Consider the following 18,784-nt stretch of genomic DNA (forward strand, 5'->3'; position numbering starts at 1 on the left):
CAGCCGCTTCCAGTCCACCAGACGGCGCCTCCGGGTTCCATTTCAAAAATGTTTCAAACCACCAAGTCTGGTGAGTTTTAGAAAAGCTGCTGCGGCTGGTGGACAAAAAACAAAAGTCCAGTTCGTCACCCGGCCCGGTTCTGCTCTCACATCCAGAGCTGGTTCAAATGTTAAAACTGGGTCGTTCAGTCTGCTGCGATTTAAATACAGAAGAATAAACGCAGACGTCCGTCGCAGCCTTCGTCTCTCTGCGTCTCTCAAGTTGATCATCAATTCTCAAACAGAATCTAGAACAATAATAAATCATAATTTTATTCTTTTTATTGCTGAAATATAGATTCCCCGCACAAAAAAATAGTAATGCAAATCATTGTCACCATAAAAAGCTATAAAAATTAGATCCATCCTCCGTAATAATGCAGATAAAGATATAGCAAAAAACATCTCTTAGAAGTAGGACTAGTAGTAAGGCACTTCAAGAAAACGAGGCTTTCGTCTTTCTATCAAAAAAGTTTTCCGGGCTGGTTTTTGCATCATCATCAATGGTGTCGTCCCGTCTTATGGCACTGTGGTGACGGAGGGCCCACGTCCCCTCAGTCCGCCCCCACCAGAGGAGGCTCTCCGTTGGGCAGGAGGTGCTCCAGAGGGGGCTTGGCGTGGATCTCCAGTAGCCCCTGGATGAAGCCCTCGGCGGGGGCGGCTGCCGCAGACTCCTCTGGCGGAGCGCCGGAGGATGAGGATGAGGAGGAGGAGGAGGAGGAGGAGGGGTCTTTGGAGATGTTTGATTCAGGCGTGGATTGGTCGGCGGCTGAGGAGTCGTCGCCAGTAGTTGTCTTTGTGTCAGTAGCTTGTTGGCTGGGAGTCGTGTCAACAGGAAGCTGTTGTGTCGTTGCAGAGAGTTCAGTTTTTTCCTCAGCGTCCGGGTCTGTGGAGGCGGCGGTGGCCAGTGGTTCTGAATCAGCCTGGCTCGCAGGTTGTTCTTCCTCCAACGTGGCTGATTCCTCTCCGTCCTCCTCGCCCTCCTCCTTCACGTCCTCCTCCTCCAGCTCCTTGGTCCCCGCCGTGCCGCTGCCGCACTCGCTCTCGTTCTCCGAGGGCGGGCAGGTGGAGGTCGGGGTCGGGGTGCAGGAGTCTCCGTCCTCGCTGACGTCGTCGTTCCCGGCCGAGCCTCCGTCGGCTCCTCGGGGCTTCAGGTGGATCCTCTGGTGCCGGACCAGGCTGTGCTTCAGGGTGAAGGTCCTCTCGCAGGTCTGACACTGGTAGGGCCGCTCACCTGCAGGGACACAGGTGAGATCAGCACGAGGACAGGAAGCGTTCAGACGACTCGATCACATCAAACATCAATAAAGAAGTCAGTAAATGTGACGAAATAATGTAAAAACTTAAAATAAAAGATATGATAGAAACAAACTACTGGAGGATTAACACACTGAGGTGAACGGTACCTGTGTGGGACCGCATGTGTCGGGTCAGGTCCTGCAGAGACCAGAATCTTTTGCCGCAGACGTTACAGATCTTCTTCCTCTTGTCGACTCGTCTTCCTGACGCCTCCCCTCCCTCTAAACTCTTTGGTTCTGACGCCTCCTCGTCACTCCTCTCCTCCTTCTCTTCCTCCTCCTCCCCTCCACTCTCTCCTCCGTCGCTCTCACCTCCCCTCGCTCCTCCGTCTTCCTCCTCCATGTCCATCTCCGCATCCTTCCCCTGCTCCTCCTCTTTCTCCTCCTCTGTTAGTTTGGTGCTGCTGCTCTCTGTCGCCTCCTCATTCACCGGTGGGTTCTCCTCTGCCGGCGCCGGGGGCGGCGTCTCCTCGGAGAGGTGCGCCCTCTCGTGGCGAGCCAGCGTGGTGGCGTAGCGGAAGCTCTTCTTGCAGACCCGGCACACGTGTTTGTAGTCCGGCTGCTGCTTCACCACAGGGCTGCTGGAGGAGGACGAGGAGGAGGTGGCGCTCTTCTCCTTCTCTTGGCTCTCTGTTGTGACGTGGGGAGCGGAGGTAGAGGATGTGGAGGAGGGGGAGGTGGAGGAGGATGAGGAGGTGGATGCAGGTTGGGAGGGCTGATCTTCCTGAGCGGAGCTTGAGGTCGTCGACAGCTTGAAGTCGATCAGCTTCTTGCCGAAGTTCAGGTCCAGACTCTTGTTGCTGTGGCAGTCGTCATCGTCGGCGCTCTCTACCTGCAGACAGACCAACAGAACAGATTATTACAGATTATTGATCCGATGGGATGGAAGGAGAGATCAATACCTGTGGAGAGACGTCCTTTAAAGGAGCAGTATGTAGGAATGTTAAAGAGAAGAGAAGGAGCTGCACTGACTGAAACAAACTGAACAAACAAACTGACCTTAAAGGACAAAAACTTAAACTGTGTTACTGTGTTTACATGTGGCGGACCCTGACCGTGTGAAGCTGCAGGTGTGAAGCTGCAGGTGTGACACTGAAAGTGTCATGCTGCAGGTGTGATGCTGCAGGTGTGACACTGAAGGTGTGACGCTGCAGGTGTGACACTGAAGGTGTGACGCTGCAGGTGTGATGCTGAAAGTGTGATGCTGAAGGTGTGATGCTGAAGGTGTAACACTGAAGGTGTGACGCTGCAGGTGTGATGCTGAAAATGTGATGCTGAAGGTGTGATGCTGCAGGTGTGACACTGAAGGTGTGACGCTGCAGGTGTGATGCTGAAAGTGTGATGCTGAAGGTGTGATGCTGAAGGTGTAACACTGAAGGTGTGACACTGCAGGTGTGACGCTGAAAGTGTGATGCTGAAGGTGTGATGCTGAAGGTGTGATGCTGAAAGTGTGATGCTGAAGGTGTAACACTGAAGGTGTGACACTGAAGGTGTGATGCTGCAGGTGTGATGCTGAAGGTGTGATGCTGAAGGTGTGATGCTGAAGGTGTAACACTGAAGGTGTGACACTGCAGGTGTGATGCTGAAAGTGTGATGCTGAAGGTGTGATGCTGAAGGTGTAACACTGAAGGTGTGACACTGCAGGTGTGATGCTGAAAGTGTGATGCTGAAAGTGTGATGCTGAAGGTGTAACACTGAAGGTGTGACACTGCAGGTGTGATGCTGAAGGTGTGATGCTGAAGGTGTAACACTGAAGGTGTGATGCTGAAGGTGTGACACTGAAGGTGTGATGCTGCAGGTGTGATGCTGCAGGTGTGATGATGCAGGTGTGACACTGAAGGTGTGACGCTGAAGGTGTGACACTGAAGGTGTGATGCTGAAAGTGTGATGCTGAAGGTGTGATGCTGAAGGTGTAACACTGAAGGTGTGACGCTGCAGGTGTGATGCTGAAAATGTGATGCTGAAGGTGTGATGCTGCAGGTGTGACACTGAAGGTGTGACGCTGCAGGTGTGATGCTGAAAGTGTGATGCTGAAGGTGTGATGCTGAAGGTGTAACACTGAAGGTGTGACACTGCAGGTGTGACGCTGAAAGTGTGATGCTGAAGGTGTGATGCTGAAGGTGTGATGCTGAAAGTGTGATGCTGAAGGTGTAACACTGAAGGTGTGACACTGAAGGTGTGATGCTGCAGGTGTGATGCTGAAGGTGTGATGCTGAAGGTGTGATGCTGAAGGTGTAACACTGAAGGTGTGACACTGCAGGTGTGATGCTGAAAGTGTGATGCTGAAGGTGTGATGCTGAAGGTGTAACACTGAAGGTGTGACACTGCAGGTGTGATGCTGAAAGTGTGATGCTGAAAGTGTGATGCTGAAGGTGTAACACTGAAGGTGTGACACTGCAGGTGTGATGCTGAAGGTGTGATGCTGAAGGTGTAACACTGAAGGTGTGATGCTGAAGGTGTGACACTGAAGGTGTGATGCTGCAGGTGTGATGCTGCAGGTGTGATGATGCAGGTGTGACACTGAAGGTGTGACGCTGAAGGTGTGACACTGAAGGTGTGATGCTGAAAGTGTGATGCTGAAGGTGTGACGCTGAAAGTTTCATGCTGCAGGTGTGACGCTGCAGGTGTGACGCTGAAGGTGTGATGCTGAAAGTGTGATGCTGAAGGTGTGACGCTGAAAGTGTGAAGCTGCAGGTGTGAAGCTGCTGCAGGTGTGAAGCTGCAGGTGTGATGCTGCAGGTGTGATGCTGCAGGTGTGACACTGAAAGTGTGAAGCTGCAGGTGTGAAGCTGCAGGTGTGACGCTGAAAGTGTGAAGCTGCAGGTGTGAAGCTGCTGCAGGTGTGAAGCTGCAGGTGTGATGCTGCAGGTGTGATGCTGCAGGTGTGAAGCTGCTGCAGGTGTGATGATGCAGGTGTGATGATGCAGGTGTGACGCTGCAGGTGTGACGCTGCAGGTGTGAAGCTGCAGGTGTGAAGCTGCAGGTGTGATCCTGCAGGTGAACAGGAGGCTCATGTTACCTTGCTGCTGCTGCTCTGTGGAGGCGGTTTGTCTTGTGCTGTGCCAGTCTCTGGCGCCCCCTGCTGGTCCGGCTGCTCCGAGGTTTCTGTGTCCTGCTGCTCTTCAGCGCCGGCAGCTGGACTCCAACCTGCAGCACAAACCAACATCTGTCAACACCATCAGCAAACTGAGCACCAACAACACAGCAGTGATTCTTTAATGAGACGGAAGAGATGAAAGACACAGACACAAGCAGACTCATTTTGAAGATGTTGCGGTCGACTCACTGTGGCATGGATTGTGGGTGGGGCTTGATGTTGACGGCCCCGCCTCTTGTTGTTCTGAGGGGGCGGGCTTATCATCTATTGGGGCGGAGCCTGAGTCTGACGAGGCACTGAGATCTTGTGCTTCTGTTGCGACCTGCTCCGTCTCCGACTGACTCTCTGTAGGGACGACACAGCCAAACAGTCAATACAAAGACACAATCAATACATCAATACAATCAATACAACCAGTCCACAGATCAGCACAGATCGATGGTCTCCAGGTGAGATGAACACCAGGAGTCTTACTTCCAGGTTGGTAACTAAGAAAAAACTTTTTTGGCTTTTTTTGGTCACGTGAGAATTTTATTTGGACTTTTTGTTCATAGTTTTTGCAAAATTATAAAAATTCTAACGTCATTAATGAACCTTTAGTTCACAGTTTTACTTTTTCAGCCTCATTTAATTATTTTAATTTAAACATCGCTGCGAATCAAAAGCTCACTGAGAGAAAAGATTCCTCAGACTAAAGTTACTTTTATGTCTTTGTCCTTCTTTAGGAATAAATATTTAAATGTTGAGGCGTTCTTAGTTTCTGACCTGCGCTCTCGTGCGATCCGTCGTCCGCGTCTTTTTTGACGAGGGCGCCGTTGCGTCGCAGCGTCCGTTGGGTCACGCCGTGTTTCCTCAGCAGGTGGCGCTCACAGTTGGATTTGGTGGAGAAAAAGGCGTCGCACTTGGGGCAGGGGAACGGCTTTTGGCCTGAAGACAGACAACATTTATTCTTTTAATTATCTGATTCATGAACTTTATTTTCCGGGCTGAGGGAGCTACAGAGGTGGAGGAAGTTCATCATCACAAAGAAAAGTTCTGTGGCGGTTCTGTCGGCGCTGCTGCAGCTGCGGACACACTGAAGGACTTCATAGACAGTTAGATTAGTTTAGTTTCCCAACATGGGGGTCTGGCTCCTCCAAAGGGTCGCCAGATAAACCAGAGGGGTCGTCACATGATTAATGGGAGAGGAGAGATAAAAGTTCTGATGCGCAAAACTCAGACTGAGGCTCAAATCTGCTTCATGGCGAAATATTAATATCGATATCGATACAATTATTAGAAATCAAAGAGACTGAAAACTGATATTTTGGACTGATGTTCACAAAACAACCAGTGATAAAATAAAGCAAAGGACAATTTAAGTTCTGCACCTGAGCTGTGAAATAAGGAAGTCACAGGTGTCTGTTGTTCACCGTGTGTGTGTGTGTGTGTGTGTGTGTGTGTGTGTGTGTGTGTGTGTGTGTGTGTGTGTGTGTGCGTGTAGTACCGGTGTGTGTCAGCATGTGTCTCTGCAGAGAGCTGGCCCAGGGGAACACTCGGGGGCAGAAGGGGCAGGTCATCTTCTGGACAGAGTTGGAGTAAGCGTTCTTCTTTCCTTTGGACTGCGGCCCGATTGACACCTTCACCTCCTCCTTGGCTCCTCCATCCTTCTCCTCCCCTCCTCCCGCTCTGTCCACGTCTCTCTTTCCTCCGAGGTCTGCGGCTCCCGTCTGCAGGTAGGTGCTGAACTTGTTGGCGTCTGTGGTCGCCAACATCTTCTCCACGCTGGCGAACTCCCCGCTGGATTCGAGGTCGATGCCTCCGCCGCTCGCCACGGACTTCTCCTTCATCGCCAGGCCGGCCGGCTTCTTCCTGGACCGCTTCCTGTTGGACAGAGGAGATGAAAAGCTCAACAACAGTTTATTGGTTTAACTCTGGCGCCATCTGGTGGTAGAAGCTGAGTCCTCCAGCTGTAACTTTTAACTTCCTTCATCTGTTTATTCCATGTATCAACACTGATCATCGACTCTCTTTTCATAACACTTAAAATAAACTTTTTGCTCAGAAGAATTGACAGAATTGAGTTAAAACGGGTAAAGTGTTGTTTCTGATTTAATAATGAGATCATGTTTGATGTATTTAACGGATCAATTAGCAAAAATCTACTGATGAGATGTTATAAACATGGAAATAACAATTAAAAGCATGACTATTAAATTCAATGTCAGTCTTTTTTTATGAGTTGACAATAAATTGTGGTAAACTGTTATTAGACAAAAAAAATTCTTCTCAGTTTTCCAACAAACTGAGCGAAACCTCTAAATCTGATGTCAAACTGTGAAAAACAAGAAGCTCAAACTACTGAATTATTCTGGTTGATTGTTTCAGAGTTTGAGCTATACGTGTGAATGTGTTTCCTCATTAAATCATTATATCAGCTGTATTCAGTGTGCGTCTCGTACCTGGAGGATGATTCAGGCGTGTCGTCACTTGGCGTCTCCAGGACGGTGGAGGGTCCCGGCCCGTCTGCAGCAGAGTCCGCCTGAGAGGACGCTGCCACCGGCTGTGTTTTGCCCTCCAGCGTCGCGGACTCTCTCTTCAGCAGGTCTGGAGCTCCGGAGACAGAGCTGATGATCTGAGCGATGGAGGCCAGAGGAGGGAGCTCCTTGAGGGCAGTGGAAGGCGAGGAGGTGCTGGTGGAGGAGGTCGGCTTGGGGAGCAGGGGTTTGAGGCGCTGGGCTCGTGTGGAGTTGTTGAGGGAGGCGGGGGGAGGGGTGGATCCAGGGGGGAGCTGGTAGCAGCCCAGCTGGGGGTGAGGGTGCAGAGGAGGCAGGACAGCTGCCGTCTTCTCCTCCTTGGATAAAGACAGAGCGTGCTGCTGCTCCACGATGCTGCTGCCGCTCTGCTCCGTCTTGATCTCCCTCTTCTCTCCGGCGCTCGCTGCCTCCCTCTTCTGCCTCTTGCTGGGGATGGACAGATCGATGGGCTGGTCCAGCATGGAGCAGTCGAAGCTCGGGGAGACGCTCTCCAGTTTGACTCCAGGAGACCCAGACTGGCTGAGGGATCCTCGACCCTTAGCGGAGAAGTCCAGAGGCTGGTCCAGTTCTGTAGGGAACATCACATTGGCCAGCTCCTCCACCTTCACTGCCTGGAGCGTCTGAACGGGAGGCTGGCTGACCCCGTTCAGCGCCATCTGAGTGACCGCAGCAGCTCGACCTGAGGTGGCGGTAGCGACGGGCACGGTGGCCGGCAGGAGCGTGGCGATGTGGTCCTCGATCTCCCTCTCCTGGACCTCCGGGTGCTGCTTGAGCAGGTGGTGGATGCAGTTGCGTTTGGCCAGGAAGGCGGCGCCGCATCGCCGGCACTCAAATGGCTTCCTCTGGCAGCCGTTGTGAGTGCGCAGGTGGATCTGCAGCGCACGATAGGTCTTCAGGTCCTCGCCGCAGAACCGGCACGTCGTCTCAGCTCCGGTGCAGCCCGTCTCCGTGTCTTGGGTGGTGGTTGATGCGGTGATTGCCGTGGCGATGTTGGCCGTGTTGGAGGTGACGTACTTGATGTTTTTCTCGATGTCCTTCCTCGAGGTCTTGGCATGTTTCTTCCTGAGGTGGCGCTCGCAGTTGGCCTTGACAGTGAAAGGATAGTGACAGACCCGGCAGACGTACGGTCGCTCGCCGCTGTGCGTCCGCAGGTGTCGGATCAGCGTGGCTTTGTCCGGAGCAACGTAATCGCAGATGTTGCACTGATGCGGAAGGATGCCGAGGTGGAAGCGCATGTGAGCCTGCAGGACGCCAGAGAAGGCGAACACCTGGTCGCAGAATCGACACGGGAACGAGCCTTTAGCCGAGCCGGCGTTGTTTCCCCCTTTGGTTCCCGGCTTTCTCCCGCTAAGCCCCGCCTCATCGTGCACTGCTGTGGTGGCGGCCGGCGGGGAATCAGACAAAGGCGTGTGAGCGTCACCCATACACTCTGCATCCAGCTGCCCTCCGTTCCCAGCTGAGGAGGAGGAAGAGGAGGATGAGGAGGGGGTTTTGAAGAGAGTCGGGGTTGGGGGAGGCAGGCTGGGGCTGATGCAGCCCAGTGATGCCTGCTGGGAGCTCTGGAGGGGGGGAGGAGTCGTCGCTGTGAGGCTGGAGCGAGGCGTGAGGGGAGGTTTGGGCTTCAACGGAGGCATCGCCTTCTGACCCTGGACTTGACCTGGAGGATGAAGAAACAGTCGATGAGCAGCACGAAATGTTGTCAAAACCACAACTCCAAATCTTTGAGCGTCTTTAAACACGGACTGATCATAAATGGACTACCTTGACCTCCAGCGAATCCTGGAGCTTTGGCCAGAGACGGGAGGGTCAGCCCCATCTGATTCGGAGCTGCACTCGCCACTTTGAGAATCTGCTGGATGTCGGCCAGCTCCATGATCCCGGCTCCACCCGCTTCTCCGGGTTTGACCCCCGACGAGGCGGCACTGCCTGTCGCAGCGCTCCCATCCGGCTGCAGGAGGAAGCTGGTCTGGAAGGGCTGCAGGGAGAGCAGGCTGAGGGCGTCCCGCTGCGAGAGGCCCTGCAGGGCGGAGGCGGAGCCAGAGCCCTCCAGCAGGGGGATGCTGAGGGCTGCCAGACCGCCAACACCCAGCCCCAAAGTCAGGCCCAGACCTCCGGACAGGAAGGCCGAGGCCGGCTCCAGGGGAAGGCTGGAGCACGGCGGCTCCACGTGGATCACCTTGATGCTGTCCAGGTGGGCCTGATGGATCTCATCGTCTGTGGGACCGGACTTCACCTGAGAGAGAGACCGCATCTGTTTACAGGACGCACTACAGCAACACATCTTCTACTCCTTCCATCCTCACTCTTGTTATTAAACCTCGTGTTTCCAAAGCTTACCGTAGAAACGTGCTGGAGGCCGAGGCCTTCCAGGAAGCTGGCCTGCTCTGACGGCACCACGTCTTCCTCCTGACGGCTGCTCTCAGCACTGCTCTCTGCAGCTCCACCCTCCTCCTCCGCCTCCAGGTCCTCTGTGTCAGTTTTGGCAGGGTGGGAGATGGTTTTATGCAGGTCCAGGGCCGAGCGCAGCGGGAACGCCTTGTCACAGCAATCGCAGACGAACCGGTGGAACTTACTGATGCAGCGCCGAAGGTTCGTCTCACACCAGACCTGCGAGGACAGAAGAGCCGGTTACACACTGACCCTCACGCCTGACGGGCAGCAGAGCCGCGGTGCTGCGTCGTACCTGTGCGATGTGAGCAAACTTCTTGCAGGAGAAGTCGATGAAGGCCAGGTCGTTGAAGCCGGTGGGGATGGAGGGGTTGTTCTGGATGAAGGGGTGCCCGTTGGGGTCCTGGGGGAGGAGCTTGTGAACGCCGGCGTTGTGACGCAACAAACCACGATGGGTTCGGAAAGACAGGCAGCAGAGATCACACCTAAGAACACAACGAGGGAGCTGACGTCAACATTTACATCACAAAGAACAAGTGAAGAAGAAGAAGGAGAGTGTGTGTGTGTGTGTGTGTGTGTGTGTGTGTGTGTGTGTGTGTGTGATAACCCCTGGTGGCTGTGCTGCTCCTGCTCTTGTTAAGCGCTGAGAGGACAGCTGCTCAGTGTCTGCCACAGTCACACACTCTTATCACATCCTCAGTGTGTGTGTGTGTGTGTGTGTGTGTGTGTGTGTGTGTGTGTGTGTGTGTGTGTGTGTGTGTGTGTGTGTGTGTGTGTGTGTGTGTGTGTGTGTGTGTGTATAAGCTGTGTGTAATCCCCTCAGACACATTGTCAGGGGATTTTTGGGGGCAGCAGAGGGAAACACAGTGGACCATATGTGGACCAGCACTTGTTAAACCCTCCACCTCCCTCTCCATCACTCGTCCTCCTCCTCCTGTTTCAGCCTCCTCCTCCTCCTCCTCCTCCTCCTCCCCCCTCCTCCTCCTCCTCCTCCCCCCTCCTCCTCCCTGTACGTGGGTTTATGGTTCTAGCTTTAACGAGGGAACAGGAAGTGCTACAATGGGAACTGACTTCAAGGTTTTAGGATGCACTTGTAAAAAAGATGTAAATCTCTGCAGCAGAACCTTTAATATCTTCTCTCCTCAGCACATTTTGCTCCCCGGCTCAAAAACCTTCTGCCTTCATTACCCACAATGCAGCTCGGCAGCCTCAGACACAGATTGCCTTATATTTACATAGCTGCAGCTAATGTAATTATGATAACAAATAAAGCTGAATCAATATGGCTCCATCCCTCTCCTCCTCTCCTCCTCTCCTCCCCCCGGTTCAGTCGATCCTCTTACAGGATGATTAGTGAGGATTTACAGCTAAATATTCTCGCCTTCCTCCATAACGAGCTCAGCGCCGCCTGCCGCACTCTTCCTCTCTACCTCTTTCTTTTCGCTGTCTTTATATCCTTTATTTTCATTTCATTTTTTCCTCCATTGCTCCTCCTCTTCCTCCTGCTCCTCCTCCTCTCTCGTTACTTATTAAGTTTCTCTGTGTCTCCAGTAACTTGTTAGCTTCCTCCCTCTCTTATTCTCATAATCCATCCGTCCATCCTTCTTCTCCTCCATCCCTCATTTCCGTTTTTCTCCACTTCAACATTATTTCCAAATGACTGCTTTCCTCCTTTCATCCTCTCTGGTTAAACTTTAAACTTTGTTAAATCTTTGAACGCTAGTTTAAATGAGAGGATTGATGCCACTCTTACATCAGCTAGCTGCATGTTAGCCTAGCTTAGCTTAGCATAGCTTAGCACAATTACATCACCAGTGGTGGAAGAAGTACTCAGATCTCTTAAGTAAAAAACAGAAGTACTCAAAAATACTTCATGTATCAGCCAAATGTACTTTTAGTGAAAGTATCCAACATGTTTTATTGGCGGTGATGTAATGTAACTAAGTACATTTACTCAGTTACTGTACTCGGGTGTTTGCGTGTGCGTACCTCAGGGCGGTGTCCGGGTGAGCGTCCATGTGTGCGTCCAGCTCCAGTCTGGAGTTGCAGGTCTTGAAGCAGATTGGACAGGGCAGCAGCTCCTCCTCCGCCCCGCGAACCGCCGCCGCCGACTCCTCCGCCGCCGCGTCCTCCACCACCTGAACACACACACACACACATTAACACACCAACACCTCTACAGCATCATCCACTCGCAGCTTCATCAGCAAAAGAACACAAAGCTTGAAGTGTTGGTACCTTCTTGGAGGGCGGCTCCTCTCCGTTCTCCTCCTCCTGCCGCCTCTTGACGGACGGACGGCGGCGTTTGGTGGGCGATGGCGGGCTGACGGGGAGCAGACCGCTGGCCGGGTCCTTCTCATGGATCTTCATGTGTCTGACAGAGAGACGGAAACTCACCGGTGAACTTCAGAACATCAACCGTCACTCTGCTGTGAGTTCAGCATCACTTCAGACGGAGATAACGAGGGAATTTCTTTATTCTGAGAGTTAAAACCTGTTTCACTTCAGACCTCAGAACAAACATGAAAGTTGTTTTGACAAAGATGATTTAAACCTCAATGTTATAAATCATCATCATCGTCCACCAGCTCAGACTCAAATACAACCTGACTGATCAGCTGATTATTGGTTTCATGCAAGAAGAGAAGAGGAGGAAGAGGAGGAGGAGGAGGATGGAGATCTCATCTTTCCTCTTCCTCCTCCAGTTTCTCCTTCAGCTGCGTCTCCTCAAAGGTCAGATGTTGTTGGATGATTTAAAGCTGTGTGTGTGTGTGTGTGTGTGTGTTTCATTCTTGTGAATGTGTTGATCGAGTGTTTGTGAGTCTGTTTAAGTTTAAGTGTTACTAGAAGCGTGAGAAAGTGTGCAGGCTGTTAGCGTGTGTGTGTAGCTGTGTGTGTGTGTGTTTGTGTAGCTGTGTGTGTGTGTGTGTGTGTGTGTGTGTGTGTGTGTGTGTATAAAGGTCACACAGCTAGCATGTGGCGCTAGTGACGGTGTCAGTTTACAGAAGTTCAAAGAAAAGAGGAGAGGATGAAAGGAAAAAGTAAGTAAAGGAAATGAAAAGAAGGGGAAGAAAAGAAAGGAGAGGAGGAAAGGAAATAAGGAAAGGACGTGGGTAGAGAAGGAAGAGTGAAGGATAGAGGCAAGAGGAGGGAAGGAAAGGAAGTGAAGAAGAGAAGAGGAGAGAGGATGTGAGGACAGTGGGAGAGGAGACAAGGAAGGAAATGAAAGAAGGAGAAAGGAAAGGATGGAAGAAAAGGAGAAGAGACGAGGAGAGGAACCAATGAAATGAGAAAGCAGAGGGGATAACAGGAGGGAAGGAAAGGAAAGGAGAAGAGGGAGATAAAAAAGGAACTACAGGAAATGACAACAAGAGGAAGACAAGAAAGGAGAGAGGAGAGGAAAAGAGAAAAGGAAACAAGAAAAGGAGAAATGGGACAAGGAGAAGAAACAATGAAAGGAGAAAGGAGAGAAGAGCAGGGAAGGAAAGGAAGTGAGGGAAAGGAAACAAGGAAAGGAGAGGATGTGAGCACAGTGGAGGAGGAGGTGAAGAAGGAGAGAGGCAGCAGGAGGAGAGGAGATAAGGAGACGACAGAGAAGGAAGGATAGGAAACGATGGGAGAGAGCAGGAGAGGACGAGGTGGGATTGAATGATATCGTCTATTAATAGGACCCAACAGGCAGCAGGCTGGACGCCCATAAGAGGTCCTGACAGAGAGGTCCAGTCAGCAGACCTGGGACCAGCTGACAGGAAGCTGTTTATTAACCAATCAGGTGGACGAAGGGAAACAGAGGAGGCGGGACAACGAGAGAGCAAAGTCTTCTTGGCCCAAAGTGTACTGTGACCCCAGAACCGACCAATCAGGGGGCAGGAAACACGCAGAGTCAGCAGAGACACAAGCCTGCTGTGTGTGTGTGTGTGTGTGTGTGTATGTGTGTGTGTGTGTGTGTGTGTTGTGAACAGCTGCACACACACACAAAAACACACACACACACACACACACACACACACAAAATTACTAAATTTAGACCAAAACACTTCAGTTCATCACATTTACACACTCAGTGTAGTAGAGGTTCTGTCAGTACCAGGTTCTGGTTCTGCACTGTGAACTGAACTGACTACATAAAGTACACTTTGGTAATATACCTGAACTCAACCCAAGTTTACTGCAGACAGAACCAGAACCAGAACTCAAGCTGCTGCAGTCAGTAACAGAACAAACAGTAACATGATGTACTAGTGTTACCTCCCCCTCCTCCTCCTCCTCCCTCCTCCCCCCCTCCTCCTCCTCCCTCCTCCCCCCTCCCCCTCCTCCCCTCCTCCTCCTCCTCCTCCTCCTCCTCCCCCCTCCTCGTCTCCACCTGCAGTTCCTCTACATCACCACGGGGGCGCTGTTGGGTCGGCGAGCGCTCGGCCCAGGCGGCTCTGACACATGTATCAGCCTGTGAGTCAAACGACAAACACTTCACTTCTCCCGTCAGGAGGAGAGGAAGGAGACGGAGAGACGAACAGGAGGGAGGGGAGGAGGAGCCGCACATGTAGGACACAAGGAAGGAAGGAAGGAAGGAAGGAAGGAAGGAAGGAGGTGAGCGAGGGAGTGAGGAAGGATTGAGGCAAAAGGATGAACAGAACTTTCTGAGCTTCTCTCTTCTTCTCTTCCTCTTTGCTCGGCTGAACCGTGCAGCCTCCGAGAGCCAATCACGGCTCAGCACACTGCTGCCAGCCCATAATAGGCTAATGGGATGCCTCGCCATGGCAACCAGGCCCAACGGCCTCACAACAGAGCGACAGAGGGCCGAGAGAGGACGACTCGTGATGCCGCTGCTCTCCATCTGTGCTTCTCCTCTGTCTGGTTCTGTCTGGTTCTGCCCTGGTTCTGCCCTGGTTCTGTCCTGTTCTGTCCTGTTCTGCCCTGGTTCTGTCCTGGTTCTGTCCTGTTCTGCCCTGGTTCTGTCCCGGATCTGTCCCGGTTCTGTCTGGTTCTGTCCCGGTTCTGTCCTGTTCTGTCCTGTTCTGTCCCGGTTCTGTCTGGTTCTGTCCCGGTTCTGTCCTGTTCTGTCCTGTTCTGTCCCGGTTCTGTCTGGTTCTGTCCTGGTTCTGTCCTGGTTCTGTCTGGTTCTGTCCCGGTTCTGTCCCGGTTCTGTCTGGTTCTGTCCTGTTCTGTCCTGGTTCTGTCTGGTTCTGTCTGGTTCTGTCCTGGTTCTGTCCGGTTCTGTCCCGGTTCTGTCCCGGTTCTGTCCCGTGGAAAAGTTTTTCTGACATGACGATCGATGTTGGGAGAGTGTAATGTTGTTCTAACTCAGTCAGACGTCCATCTTTATACTTTAGATTCTGTTTGTTTTACAGGTTTGAGAAACTTGGTATTAATCAAAGTGATTATCAATAGTAGTATTGATTATTGTATTGATCACTTGTGAATTAAGAGAAATCAACTTAAATCAACTCGTCTCTATTTCATAACCGTTTGCGCCAAACTACTTAATTTCTACGACACAAAATCATTAAAAAATTAACCAAATAAGTGAATGAATTCTTAAAATCGACGACTTCATCCAGTTAAATGTTTCAAAAGTCTAATTCCAGCATAAAAAGGAAACTTAACTTTTGCTCTTAATCCCGACTGGACGAGGATTTTAAAGATGTGTGTCGCTCTCTCTGATCTGACGTTCACTAGTTGAACAACGTCTGCAATAATTCAGGAGATGATAATCTAATAATTCATCCATCAGAAAATAAGATGAGTTTATTTTTAACACGATAAAAAGTTCTGCTCCTTGTCAGATAAGATTAGCTGATGTTTATTTTATGTTGAAGATGTTTTTAACCATGATTACAAACTGGACGACGCTGTGATGATGCGTCTCTTCACTGCTGCTCTCCACAGGATGCATGCTGGGAGTGAACACAGTAAAAGCTCACGTCCGTCTGTGTTTAGTTAAAAAACAAATTCAGGAAATGCAGCATGTAAATTCTGACACAAACAGACTCGCAGCTCGTTTCTTCCTCCGCTCGAGCTTCAACAGGAATATTAGATTTCTACACTTTGAATAAAGTTGATGTTTGGATGAAAAACAGAGTTTCACATTTCTCTCCTTTTGTTTGTTCTTTATGTGTTTTTATCTCCTGTTGTCGTGCTGCATCAGAACTTTTCAGCCTTCTTTTTCTTGACTTCTCTGAATTTCTCTCCTGAGGGAGGAAGGACACATTCCACTCCTCTGTTTTCCCTCCCTCTTTCCATCCATCGCCTCCCATCTCTCCTTTCCTTTGTTCCTCCCTCCCTCCGTCTTCCTCTCTGAAGACGGTCGAGTAGGAAACTCTCACGTTTCACATTTCAAAGGATGCTCCGCTGCAAAATGGATTCCTCCCTCCTCCCTGCGTCTCCCTCCTCCCTCCTCCCTGCGTCTCCCTCCCTCCTCCCTGCGTCTCCCTCCCTCCCTGCGTCTCCCTCCCTCCCTCTGCTTCTCGTTTCCACTCTCCATCCAAACAGGCCTCCTCTTTATTTTCCTACAGCAGTGTGTGAGCTCAGGCCGAGCAGAGCGAGCAGCTCCACATGTGGAGCTCAGCTTTTCCTCCCTCTCTTCCTCCTCTTCTCTGCTTTGCATTGTAAATCAGCGCTAAATAAAAAAAGCTGCTGTGTTTGTGTGTCGTCCTGTTCACAGTTTTATTTTTGGTTTGTTTTAATAAGACCCGCAGGATTCTCAGAAAATGACGCAACCGTTTCCAGGGTGTGTTGACGGAAATCAGCATCCAGATCGGCGTGTTGTTCGCTCAGCGTGCGTTCAGTCTGAGACTCACTAAACCAGAACGCCGGCTTTCTGCGGCGCTGAGATCAGGATGTGAAGCCGCGGCGGTCGTCTGAATCACAACAGAAGATCCTGTTCTTATCTGGCCACGTTTACACGACGACATCCTCCACTAGAATGGAAAAGTTAATTTGCTTGTGTGTGAAACAAGTTCAAATGGATTTGAAGAGGATCACTGTGCGTGCCAGGCTGTCGGTCGGCGGTGTAACTCTGTAATGAAACACCGCCGACACTTTCTCCTGCAGGGCGGAGAGAACAAACAAACACGCAGACGAAGGCAAACAAACGCTCAGAAATGTTGTCTGGACGGACGAAGTTAGCGCTGATAAACTCAGCAATACAAAGAGAGATGGTCTGTGATGTCACGTCTTCAGATCTGCGTGTTGCCGGGTCACACGGCGACAGAATGGAGATGAGTTCAAAAGATCACAATCTGGAACCGGGTCCCAGAAGTTTGTCGTGGTGTGAACCAACGTCCAGAACAACAAGTTTACTGAAACTGCTTCTGTCGAGAACACGTCTGTGTCGACAGTCTGAGCTCGTGGTTCACAGGACTGACAGAACTTTACGGTTCTGGTTCAGTCCGAGACGAGCTGGTGAACATTTAACAGCTGAAGTGAGGAACATCTCCCTCAGGAGGTGGTGGAGACCAGAACAGAGCTATAAGAAGAGTCATCGGGTCGCACAACCACAAGGAATCCACATCCAGGAAACAAAGAGTCAAATTATTCACATCTTTAACTTGAACTGTAACTGAGGATGAAACATGTTTCACCTCAAACAGCTTCTGGTTTGTTTCTCTGGTTTGTTTCAGTTTAAAGAAACCGTCTGAGCTCCAGAACAACGAATCAGACACTCTTATAAACTCAGTTCATTTGCTTTCATTCCTGTTTGGTCTGACTGAACGCGGTCGGCTGCAGAGCCTCATACTGACGCTGTGATCTTGTTTCTGGAGCTTTCTGACAGATGTTGGTGTTTCAGGGGGATGAATGGACTCAGAGTGGAAGACTCATCCCAGTGAAACGCTTCGTTTGTCGAGTTTTAATGGAAAATGCGGCCTGTTAATGTTTGACTGGGACAAAGTTGTGTTGTGTCAGTCATGGTGCTGGTATGAGGAGGAGTGGGCAGAGAGGAATGACTGTAGGCCGGCAGACACAAATCTGCTGGATGTCACTGAAACTCTCCATCAGTTTCCACTGTGATTTGTTTCTGTGCTCGCAGGTTTTTTCGGGTGTTTGGCTGCGAGATGTCGCGTTTCCTGCCGGTGAAGACGGAGCGGAGAAACACGTCTGCAGCTTCAACGAGACACGAGACGGCAAAAGTGTGACTTAAAGGAGCAGTACACCGAAAAATGAGGGATGGGCAACACAGGGAGGGCAGAGGAGACGAGGAGAGGAGACGAGGAGAGGAGACGAGGAGAGGAAACTGCAGAGACTGTTGAGTCTGATGGTGGAGGCGGGACTTTGCTGATAAATGTCTGGGCGTTGTTCTGTGTGTGTGTGTGTGTGTGTGTGTGTGTGTGTGTGTGTGTGTGTGTGTGTGTGTGTGTGTGTGTGTGTGTGTGTGTGTGTGTGTGTGTGTGTGTGTGTGTGTGTGTGTGTGTGTGTGTGTGTGTGTGTGATGGAGATGGATGATTTGAAGTCGTCTTCCCACTTCCTGTGTAAACCCCCCCAACACACACACACACACACACACACACACACTCTCAGGACCAGTCTGGGTTTGTGCTCCCATCATGGTTGACTGGGGACCGAGTTAAACGCTAACTTCCTCTGCCTGAGGTTACATGGTGTGTGTGTGTGTGTGTGTGTGTGTGTGTGTGTGTGTGTGTGTGTGTTCAGCAGGGACACACTGATCTGCAGCCCGTCTGTTTGCAGTAAGAATGACTTTACTCTGTTTTTATAATCATTACTTTGCACTGCAGAGAATCTTTCTGCCTGAGCAAATTAACTTCCTGTGAGTCGTTGTTTACGTCACAGACAACAGGAAGTGTGTGTCAGTGTGTGTGTTAGTGTGCGTTGGTGTGTGTGTACCTGTGCATGTTGCCGTTGGTGGTGAAGGTCTGTCCACAGATGTTACACTTGTAGGGTCTCTCTCCGCTGTGGACCAGCATGTGTCTGTCGAGCGACGAGGCCGAGCTCAGACACTTCCCACAGATGCTGCAGGAGTGATCCGTCGCTCCGGTGTCGGCGTTGTGCTGCAGAGAGGACGACACACACACACACACACACACACACACACACACACACACACACACCGTCTTACTCCAACTATAATCTTATCTTCGAGCCTTAAACAGTAGGAAAGGTTCTCCGTCTCTCTGCAGGACAGTCAGTGTGTACCTGTCTGATGTGCATGGTGAGCCCGTGTTGTGTCTGACAGTTCTTGTCACACAGTGGACAGATAAAAGCTGAGCTGTCGTCTTTGGTGTCCTGCAACAACACACACACACACACACACAGATTCAGGTCAATGTAGAGATCAGGGAAAGAGTTCAACAGAAACCAGTCAGAAGAGTCACAGGATCCATTAAATCAGTGTTAATACAGGTGATAACGGCTGACGACATGTTCGTTATCAGGAATAATCACACACACACACACACACACACACACACACACACACACACACACACACACAC

General features: G+C 51.0%; 1 protein-coding gene across 2 annotated transcripts in view; it reads right to left on the reverse strand.

The window, feature by feature from the left end:
- Positions 1-286: 286 nt before the first annotated feature.
- The window catches only part of rreb1a (ras responsive element binding protein 1a), a 26,187-nt gene continuing 7,689 nt past the window's right edge, over positions 287-18,784 (reverse strand). The window contains exons 5-18 of one of the 2 annotated variants that reach the window (XM_030398068.1): positions 18,486-18,575; positions 18,177-18,340; positions 11,577-11,712; positions 11,328-11,476; positions 9,634-9,823; positions 9,288-9,557; positions 8,712-9,183; positions 6,876-8,607; positions 5,921-6,297; positions 5,200-5,361; positions 4,624-4,779; positions 4,357-4,484; positions 1,446-2,169; positions 287-1,273 (exon numbers count right to left, since the gene is read on the reverse strand). In XM_030398068.1, coding sequence (XP_030253928.1) covers positions 594-1,273; positions 1,446-2,169; positions 4,357-4,484; positions 4,624-4,779; positions 5,200-5,361; positions 5,921-6,297; positions 6,876-8,607; positions 8,712-9,183; positions 9,288-9,557; positions 9,634-9,823; positions 11,328-11,476; positions 11,577-11,712; positions 18,177-18,340; positions 18,486-18,575 — 5,430 coding nt within the window. In that variant the 3' untranslated portion in view covers positions 287-593. The remainder of the gene's footprint in view (positions 1,274-1,445; positions 2,170-4,356; positions 4,485-4,623; positions 4,780-5,199; positions 5,362-5,920; positions 6,298-6,875; positions 8,608-8,711; positions 9,184-9,287; positions 9,558-9,633; positions 9,824-11,327; positions 11,477-11,576; positions 11,713-18,176; positions 18,341-18,485; positions 18,576-18,784) is intronic. The other variant, XM_030398069.1, reaches the window with a different exon arrangement.

This window comes from Sparus aurata, chromosome 19 (genome assembly GCF_900880675.1).
Source record: "Sparus aurata chromosome 19, fSpaAur1.1, whole genome shotgun sequence".
In the NCBI taxonomy this organism is placed as follows: Eukaryota; Metazoa; Chordata; class Actinopteri; order Spariformes; family Sparidae; genus Sparus; species Sparus aurata.